At 41.7% G+C, this 10,309-nt stretch overlaps 2 protein-coding genes across 2 annotated transcripts; both read right to left on the bottom strand.

Moving 5' to 3' along the window:
* Positions 1–19: 19 nt before the first annotated feature.
* On the bottom strand, positions 20–7,216 carry selenon (selenoprotein N). Its single transcript, XM_069687687.1, has 12 exons — positions 6,770–7,216; positions 5,975–6,092; positions 5,753–5,883; positions 5,218–5,430; positions 5,005–5,129; positions 4,601–4,738; positions 4,446–4,527; positions 3,572–3,760; positions 3,363–3,468; positions 2,127–2,239; positions 1,904–2,005; positions 20–1,540 (listed from the first exon to the last, which is right to left on the bottom strand). The coding sequence occupies exons 1-12, from the start codon at positions 6,956–6,958 to the stop codon at positions 1,373–1,375; spliced, it is 1,674 nt and encodes a 557-aa protein (XP_069543788.1). The 5' UTR covers positions 6,959–7,216; the 3' UTR covers positions 20–1,372.
* A 740-nt stretch (positions 7,217–7,956) lies between these two features.
* On the bottom strand, positions 7,957–9,946 carry znf593 (zinc finger protein 593). The gene is made up of 4 exons (XM_069687690.1): positions 9,701–9,946; positions 9,380–9,595; positions 8,962–9,024; positions 7,957–8,839 (listed from the first exon to the last, which is right to left on the bottom strand). The coding sequence occupies exons 2-4, from the start codon at positions 9,577–9,579 to the stop codon at positions 8,713–8,715; spliced, it is 390 nt and encodes a 129-aa protein (XP_069543791.1). The 5' UTR covers positions 9,580–9,595; positions 9,701–9,946; the 3' UTR covers positions 7,957–8,712.
* Between the last annotated feature and the right edge of the window lie 363 nt (positions 9,947–10,309).

Consider the following 10,309-nt stretch of genomic DNA (forward strand, 5'->3'; position numbering starts at 1 on the left):
AGATTTGTCAGGCAGAATAGACTTTTGTAAAAAAACCAAAACGGTTTTATTTCACCTTGTGAAAAAATGGCACTGGTAGGTTACAGAATAACAGTGTTTTTCCTCTAAAGGCTCCAAGCAGGCGGCGGATATTTCCCATGGACAAGTTACTGTTTACCTTCAAAGTGCAAAACTCAAGAGTTACCAATTTACATCAGTTTTCGTGATCGCTGGGTTCTTGCGTTTCATAATCAAGATACAAACATGTCTCGGTATAACTGGAAAGGGGGAGAGTGACACATAAGGGGAAAAATATCTCATGGCAGGTCCAGATTGTTGTCCTTTTTGGTTAAAACCTCAAAGACTGTCTTTTCTAGCTAAAGACACAAGCAAATACATTATTTTGTCTGGAGCCTAAAAGATGATAAACATAGTAGATGGCATCGTGTGTCTTTCAGTTCAGGAATAATAAAAAAAATCCTCAGATCTACATAAATATGAACCAATCTAGTGAATTTATCTGTGCACATAATAAAAACTGTTCTTTGGTGTGGTGACATCTTCCTCTGAACAGAAAAAAAAAAAAAAAAAAAAAAAATATTTCGAACATTTGGTTTCAAACTTAAACGATAAGAAAACAACTGAATTAAACACTTTATGTGCTGTGGTCCAGTTTAGTTCTTCCTGCTGCCGTTGTCCCCCGAGTCAGAGAAGGGTGTTGCCTCCAGCGGCCCTCGGCACGAATCATCAGGCGTTACCCAGCTCGGAGAGAGCTTTCAGGCAAAGTCTTCACTAACTGCTGAAGCACCACTGGAGGCGACAGCTGCCCCCACCCTGTCTCTGGGTACACTCAGCAGCAGGAAAACTCACCCAGCTGTTAAATACTGCACATGCAAAACCACGACGTAAAGTAAAAAATATTGACTATTATACTGCGTTGTTATGCACTTAGGCTTCGTCTAAGGAGCGATTTGGCAGGCCTCCGTCTACATTTTATATCAGCAGCTACAAGCAGAGAGAGCAGGACTACATGTGTATTAGTTTCTGCTCAGTGTGCAAGGTCTTTGTATTTCATTAAAATATGCACAAGACGACTATATTCCCTGTGGCTCATTTACATTCCCAATACAAACACTATATAAAAAAGAGAGACATCCAAATAAATAGTTACAAAGAGGATAGAAGTCAAAAATGTTTTTCAGCTGCCAACACTGATGAAAAAGCTTCTCGACATAATCGTTGGGTTGTTGTTGTTTTTTTTTGTTATCTTGGATCATTACCCAGACGAATGATGCCATTTCCTCCAGTTTAATTTCTCAGGCTCCATCGCACAAGCGCACACACACACACACACACACACACACACACACACACACACACTCTCTCTCTCTCTCTAGTGTGCCAGGTACTCCTTGCCCTTCTCCAACCCCTCTTTCAGGAAGTTGATATAAGTGGATGTGGAGGGGTCCTCGAACCCGGCGGAGAAGCTGAAAGTTGCTCCTTCCTCTTCTGGTTTCATGGATGTTTGGTCCAAGAAGAAGTTGGCATTTATGTGGTGGACCTAAAACCATCAAACAAGAGATAGATGAAAGCTTTTTATGGGACTTCTGTCACTGCTTGTTCAAGTCAGGGTTAATAGGTGATTTTGAATCCTTTAGATTGACACAGTTAAGTTGTTTTTCTGCTGATTTACAGTCTGTAATTATGTCTCTATAAAATAGTAGTCATGGATTGTTAAGGAGTCTGCCACACCCATGCCGATGTACTAGGCACTCATAGGGAAGGGATGACTGCATATACATGATTCTATTTGATTGATATCAGCCTCACAATTCACTTTTCACCGCTAATGTAAAATTCATAATACTGCATATTACTAGTTCACATTGCATTTTTTCTTAATACTGATTATCAACGTGCTTACAATGGTTCCATTGGGCAGGGCCACCATCATCTCCACAGGGAAATTGTACTTTTCAAGGTGTAAGCGGGCCTTTTTGCTCAACGCAAGGTTCTGCTCATCAGCCTGATAAAAGAGGAAACAGAACGTATGCCACAAAATAATACACAGCTTTACTTCTAGGAATGTTTCCCTTAACTGGTAACTGCATGCATCTCTTGGGCTTTTGACTGTAGTGACCTCTCACCTGCATGGTTTCCAGCTCTTTGACCAGAGACCAGCTGCTTATGAAGCTCTGGTTGAGCAGGGCCAGGACGGGCGAACTTTCCAGGACTGTCTCCCGAAGAGTTCGCCCTGAACCTGCGGAGTAGTGGTGAGGAGAAAATAATGAAAAAAATTAAAAATTAAAAAAACGATGAGTCATAAAAATACACCACTTTATACACCATAAAATACACTCCCAACACTTATTAAATAGTGAACAAAGGGGCTATAATCCACAGTAACGGAACGATGCTACATGCTAAACAATAAGTTTGCTAAAATGCAAAGAGTGATTTTGCCTACTAAATGTCACACATCCCACCTGCTCATCAGGAGCTGTTTGTTGCACCTGAGATGTTCAACTGGTGGATATCAGCCTGATTGGGAGATTACATGTAGAGGTTGGTTCGGTGCCCAGTTGTTTGTGTGTGTGTGTGTGTGTGTGTGTGTGTGTGTGTGTGTGTGTGTGTGTGTGTGTGTGTGTGTGTGTGTGTGTGTGTGTGTGTGTGTGTGTGTTTCTCCAGAGTGTCAACACCTTCAGTTGGCTGTCTAGTTTGCTGTGTTTTTTTTTTTTTTTGGATCGATTGTGTGTTTGAAGTATTGATTTTTTTTTTTTTTTTAATTTAAATGTAATTATTGCAGTGCTGTGGAAGGTTGCTATCTTCAACCTACCTCATTCATATTCTGTTCCCTTTCCCAGTGAGTCCCGATTTGTGTTAGTTTGGGTCCAGTTCTTTTGTTTTTCTGTCATTTTGATAGACTTAGCAGGCTGTGGGGGGGATGTACTTCCACCGTCTCCTTTCCAGTAGCCAAAGGGGCCTCCTTTATTGCTTTGTAGCTTTTTTTTTTCATGTCACCTGCAGTACTTCTTGTTAGTTTCCTAACTAGCAACCCCCTGTTTAGCAGGTTTTATGTTTTTAGGAAAAGTAATCACCACAATTGTAAATGCATCCAGATATATAACTATAGTAGATGAGGTTACATTTCAGAAAAGAGTGGACTGCTAGTGTTGGCAGAGAGCTGTGCTCTCCAAATGCACTCAACTTTTAATATGAAAGAGGAATATTGTGTTATTTCTTCTTTTCAAAGGTAAATTGTATTTCTTTGAAGTATCCGAGGTCTGTGCTCCAATACAAATCCACTGGCTTGAAACTTGAATTTATTGCCTTTTGAAAGGAAAGAATTCCATGCCAAATTAGCCAATTGTTCATGACCTCACCTCAGCAGGACTGGTCGTCTAAAGCTCCCCAAAGCAGAATGGAATGCACCAGCTTCTTCTCTGCTTCAGCTCGCTCAAAAGCCTCTGAAAAAGACAGGTAGGACACCTGTGCCCAGGGACAGCAGTGAAACATTTGTGAAACCACTGCGGATCGCACCAATGGTGTGTTGGACAGCACAGGGATGATTTATTCATTCATGAATGGTTACCTTCTTAAAAGGGTAGAGGGTGACCTCCAGGCGCAGAGCGGCTTCATGCCGACTGATCTCTGAGGCCCAGTGGATCTCCTCAAAGATGAATTGTATCGGCTCAATGCTGCCGTCTCGGCTGTCGATGATGTTGCCCTCCTCATCCACGATGATGGAGGGGGTGGATGGGCCTGTCGACTGCAGCTCTAACTGTAAACACAGTTTCTCATTAGACACATGACGTACCTTATTTGTTGTTTTGTTTTTTTTATTGCTGGAAAATCCATTGACATTTACCAAATTCATGAAAAACTTTAGGGCTTAATGAGTGAAATTTGATCGGTTTTAGGTAATAGTGCACTGACAAAAAGCCCTAACGTGAAATGCTTAAATTCTTGAAAGTACTTAATGCCTGAAAATACAATCAAGTGTATTTTAGATATGTAAAGGACTTAAGTAAAAATGGGAGTTTAACATTACAATGATGTAGCTTGAACATTACATGGAAATTGAATAACTAAATTAAAAACAGATATTGATTTCTAGCAGCAGGAGGCTCTTATAAGAAAATGCTGTTCAAGTCCATGAACCATCATTTTTAAAATAAGAGGAACAAAACCAGACTGATATTAAATTAATATCAGTCACAGTCCAATATCAAAACATACTGTGTAACAACAAACATTTAACAACACAAAAATCCTGAACCAAAAAACCCAATTAGAGAGTAATGGTTAGTTTAATGTGACTTGAACTGCCTACAACTAAATGAGTGTGAAATAAAAACCTATTACCAAAGATACACCTTCTTGTTGGTGCAAATATCACAGACGGTAAACACAATAATCAAGACACTTGTCCTTTCCAAAGTGTAACTGCGTCACTGCAGCTGTACCTGCGGCAGGTATCCGATGTCCACCTCCATGTTGCTGCTCTCACTGGCTCCGTAGAGCCACTCCATGTCCACATTCAGAGACCTGCGACACAGCAGAACGAGTCACGCTGGAACTTTACTAGCTGACAACACGGCACACTCTGAGGGGGAATTACCTGTCATTGGGCACATAGAAGTGGAAGTGGCGGACGTGCGATGCGTCTTTAGAGAGGACGATGTTGCCAGTGAACTGACCCGGGGTGAACCAGAAGGGAAAGTCCGGGACGTCATTGAGCTGGAACTCTGCATGAATCCTGAGGGGTGAGCAGAATGAGGAGCTGAGTTTGTAGCGCGAAAGTCTCAGTAGAAGACACTTAGAAGACATAGCCAGTGCTTAAAGGTCTTTATACAAGTCCTGCCTTCTTCACCTTACTGCTGAACAAAGCAAATTAAGATCTGGACCCAGATCAAATTAGCAACATTGCCACTTAAGGACACCTAATTTTTTAAAGTTTGATATGCTAAAAGATGAAAAAGCACGACTATGGTATATTATGTCTTTTCATGACTCGCTGCTCACCTGAAGACAATGTCATAATAAAAGTCGTTGCTGGCACGAATGCAGGCGACGGCGCCTTGCGGAGCAAAACGGGATTTGATGAAGGGCCGAGGGTGGAACATGCTCAGCAAGGAGTGGATGAGAACCTGCAGGAGGAAACAGACAACCATCAGTGTAAAGTGTAAGAGTCACAGTTCTGATCAGAGTCCAAACCGAGATGGGTTTTTAGGGTACCTCTTTGCCCTTTGGCGTGGGAGGGTGGTAACGATTGTTGGGCAGGTATCCGGTGAAGATGTTGAGCTCACTGGGAATCACCCACCACGTGTCTCCCACTTCTACCTTGTTCTTCGGGGGCAGGAACACCCTGAACTGGCCAGCGGAGAACGACGAAGAAGGCACGGCTGGACTCTTCCATGACCGAAGTCCACTCAGGGAGCTGTGAGACACCTGAAAGAGACAGCGGCAGCAAATTCTTTCTCAGACAACAAATAGAGCAGTGATTATCACAAAGTCTCTGCTGTTTCATTGTTGTTTCAGTTCTTCATTGCGTACAAATTTTAAGGAAACTGTGTTCGCAAAGAGCAGAGTCAGACAGTCAGAGAGTGTATTGCGACATTTACCAGTAATTCAATTAATGATTTAATCTCGAATATAATGCTGTGACAAATTTTTCCTATTTTTGTTGCAGTGGTGTGACTCTGCATCAGTCCTCTGCAGAGCCAGCCGGTGCGACAGTAAAGATAACGCAAAGAGTTTGATATTATCTCACCCCAAGGAAACCATCCTTGCTTTTCGTCATGGACTCAAGCAGCAGAGGCTGCATTTTGGCCTCCAAGATCAGCGTCTCTCCGTTGGGGTCATGGATCACTTCCTCCTCAAAATCCACTGGGGGTGTAATCCCTGTGAGGAAACCACAGGAATCCCAGTGAGTGAGGGGTTCATACATGAATGAGCACATGAGGAAGGCAGAAAGAAAGACAACATGACGCACCTGTGAGCTTCTCTGCAATGGGTTTAAACTCCTCCGGACTGAGATAGAGGTCACGGTTGGTGTCTAAGGAGGAGAAGAGGAAAAGCCCCTCGGCACCCAGAGTTCGAATGCTCTCTTCCTATTGGAGGGACACGTGACACATGTTAGACTGACCCTTATTGTCATCATACATGCTTCAGGGATTTTCAATGCAGCATCAAAACTAGGACAGTGAGCCTACACGGCACTTATAAAAAAAAACATTTTGGAATAAGACAAATAAGATGGATGACAAAAGCACTGCCGTGAGCACAAAGTTTCTAAAGCATATTGCAGTACTATGATCCCTGGTGTCTGAGCAGTCCTGTCTGGATAAAAGATCAGCCCAGAGGCCACAGATTCCTGGCATGCACTCCAGACAGATGCGTGCCTACCAAACCCTGTACAATGGAGGGAAAGAGGGGGGAGGAGATGGAGGAGGAGGAGGAGGGGGTTGGTACAAGAACAAATCGGAGACCGTCTGCTGCCAAACAAGAAAGGATTTAAACAAGAGGTTGAGTTTTTACCACCTGCAATAAAAACCCACCCCCCCTAATTAAACACCATGGGGTGGAAAACTGCAGATGGCTGACGGAAGGTTACTGTAAACACCCTCTTGGTAGAATACTACTAAAAGATAAGACTAATATATCCCTACGCTACACGTAGGTCATTAAATGCACCATAAGGTTCGCGTAAAGTTTCTTTTAATACAACGGAGGTCACTAAGATCCCTAAACTATGAGAGGTGTGTAACATTACAGATGTGGAGCTCACGTGACGTTTGAGCAGCTGGGCATCTTGGTAGTACTTGATACCAAAAGCGAGAAGCGGGACGGCGCAGACCATCAGCAAGGTCCACATCCTCCCGGAGGTCCAGGATCCAGAACCCGGGGTCCGGTGCCCATTCTGGGGCGAAATCTTGCTCCCTCCCTCGGGGATTGTTTTATCCACGTCTGCGGCCATCCTCGACCTCCACCACAGCTATTTAGACGAGGGCATGGTCGGCGGATAACGTAAAAAAAAAAAAAAAAAAAAAAAAAAAAGAAACAGTCTACCAGCAAGTGATCCTTCAGTACAAACTTTCTGTTTAAAGTGTGAAGAATCCACCGATAGATCTGTTTTTTGTGTTGCCGGGGATCGCGCGTCTTTCCCGGCCGTTACCCTCGCTGGCAACAGCTAGCAGCACAGATTTCTTATTTCCCACATCGAATCTGGAAACATATGGACGTGGTTAAAATGCGTCAGTCTACTAGGTTTTACGCACGGGAAAAAACCGGAAATATCTAGTTTGTGGATTCAAAATAAAAGTGCAAATATTTGCCCAAGCCTCGCTAGTTGACTTTACCACCCACTGAGCGACTTGGAAATATTAGGAAAGATGTTCAAAAAAAATAATTGTTCTCGTATTGTGCAAATATAGGCTTGTAATGCCATTTATTTACCTGCCAACGCATTTATTTTGAAAGTAGTGACCGGAACTCTCAGCTTGCATTCCCTTCATCGTGGTACATGGACGTTGTAGGTACATTTAAAGGGGCAGGGTTGCCTTGTTCATGCGAGGAATGTTTGCTAACAAGCTTCAATTATATGTTTCTCTGCCAAGGGAATCATTATTTGCAATTTGTGCTTGCAGGACACGTGAACACTGTTTATGCTCAACTACCCCTCAACGTTTTTATCACATGTCTGCAATGGGGCGATGTATTTACGAGTGGAAGAAACTTCCAATAAAAAACAACAACAACCCAGTGTGAATATCACACCATTATATGTACAACTACATCTAATGCACAATGCATTAACTTTTAATATTAAGTATCAAAGGTTTGTTAATATGAAAGATATTCATCTGAATTCATTTGTGAAATAAAATGGAGTACAAGTTGAATCGTAAAGTACAAGCCCTGTAAAATTGTGCAGACCTGGAGATTCCCCTGACAAAAACTTGAAAACATTTCAACTTTTTTTTCTTCTCTCTTTTCCTTTATTATTATTATTGTCGTGGTGAGTTCAAAGCAGTCACGAAACATGGGAAGATAGAAAAGAAGGGTTACCCAGCCAGATCCAGAACAGACGTTATCTGAAGCATTCGGGCTCCAGAGATAATAATTTAATCAAACTCTGATGTTGTCAACACAGAGACACAAACCCAAGGCCTCTTTAGTGGCCAGCGAAAATGAAGCCATTTCAGTGTGTGAGCCCTCATTTCAAATCACAAACAACCTACTTTTAATACCTTTTAGGAGGTAGGAAGAGGTAAATGTTAGCCTGGTTGCAGACCTCTTAATCACCCGTTTCCTCACTTCAAATGAATACAATAGAAATGATCAGGAAAAAGCCAGAAAAAGACAAATCACATTTTACATGCAGAAATATATATTTTTCCATTTGTTTTTGTTTCTTACAGGTTGAGAATTACTGCTCTAATGTGCAATCTGACTGAATTCAATTCATCGTTTACCGTCATTCCACAGTTACTGTACTGTAATATGTTGCATTACATAACCCAGTATAAGGAAAGCTCTTCATCATTCTGCTGATCCAAATTAAGCAACCAGAGGTACACAGCTGGCTGAAGAACAAACATTGATTGTCACAAGAAGTATTTAGCAATACTTCTGGAATTCGTGACAACAATACAAAACAAAAGCATAATCCATAATAGGTAACGCTTCAGTTATTGAGTTAATCAGTCCGTGAGACAAAGTGGGCAGTTCTTAGTCCATGTCCTCTTCCAGTGGCTGCGTCTTCACTTCCACAGTCTTGTGAGGGATGTAGGAGCCCATCCCTGCTGCTCTCTCAGCCTCTGCCTGGGTGTAGGGCTCCTCTCGCAGCTGTTTCAACCTGGATGGAGAAAGACAGACAAGCTATGAAACTCACAAGATCTCCTGACTTGGGATAAAGAATTGCAAGTCCAAATATGTGACTGAATATTCAATATCACAGCTGGGATAATAGTGTCTTACCGTCTTTTGTGCACTTTAGTTTTGAAGTGCTCTTTCAAGGAGTGCATGTCCACAAAATATCTCCTGCAAGACATGAGGTTTTTTTTTTTTTTACATGGCATCATTTGTTTACTTGCAAGATTGCTGAATTTCTCTGGAAAAGTTCCAGCTCCTAAATTGTAAAAGATGTCTTTCTTTTCTTTGTCTAATCTGACAGTATATTCATATTTGCAGTTTCTGGAACTATAGGAGATTATAAACGGCAAGAGCTGGGACAGATTATCTTTAAACATTTCCATTTATTTCACCGACTATCAAAAAATTAGGAAATGGTTAATGGAGTTGGGAATAAAAAAATAAAAAACAACAACATTTGCTCTCTTTGTGACTTCCTCAGACAACCATCAGCTGTGTCCAGGTAAATGGAAGAAACACTTACGCGCAGTGTAAGCAGTAGTGCTGTGCACATCCTGTCACGTCGTAGTCCACCTCCTGATGCAGCAGTTTGGCTGCAGTCTCGGGCTTCATGTCCGAGTGGATCTGGTCCAGGTCTTTGGTCCTGCGCTTTGTCTTCCACGTCTTCGCGATGTTCTTCTTCTTGTCACTCTTGTGGTTTCCAATTTGTTGGGACTTCCCCATGGCAGATCCTGCAAGACTTGGTGAAAACAACGTTTGTCGATTAGAGTTTTAATACTTTTCCTCGGGTTAAAGACCGCATGGATCGATCATTAAATAGCGCCTATTAAAAGCCCACGTTTACCTTTTTTTTTTTCCTCGTAAAATTGTTTTGCAAAGGTAACCTTTGAAACCAACTCAGCTATTTCGTCTCACTGCCACCAATTGAGATCTTACAGGATAAACAAAGTGGTAGATCTGCCTCTAAGATCCTTCGGAGATTTATTTTCAGACTTTGCTTACCTTCCTTCCGCACGTGTAGCCGAGAGATGTAACATGTATTTCCGGGTCAACAGAAGAGTGAAATGCTAATGTTCCCCTGCAGAGGGCGCCAAATACAAGGTAATAGAAAGCTAAGAGAAAATGGAGAAAATGAATATTAAACAATAATATTGACAATAAAACGGCGAGCAAACGTACATTAAATTTGTATGAGATTTTGTTTATCTTTTTTTTTTTTTACTGACCCAATTTCTCACTCACATAAATTTTGCACACATGAAGTAAAAACGGCCAATTTGATGTCAAAGTTTAATCATGTTTGCTCAAAATAAATTGGAATTTTTAGTTGCTTTACTGAGCTTTTCGTAACTTTCCAATTTCAAAGTCACCTCAACTGAGGCGTCACAAATAGTTATAGATTGCAATAAAATGACTAAATGAAACCTCTAACTGTAGTTGTTTAAAAGCTGTA

The sequence above is a fragment of the Brachyistius frenatus genome, unplaced genomic scaffold, assembly GCF_029030835.1.
Source record: "Brachyistius frenatus isolate BFR_SWC_R1_liver_20210118 unplaced genomic scaffold, ASM2903083v1 Contig_481, whole genome shotgun sequence".
Lineage (NCBI taxonomy): Eukaryota > Metazoa > Chordata > Actinopteri > Embiotocidae > Brachyistius > Brachyistius frenatus.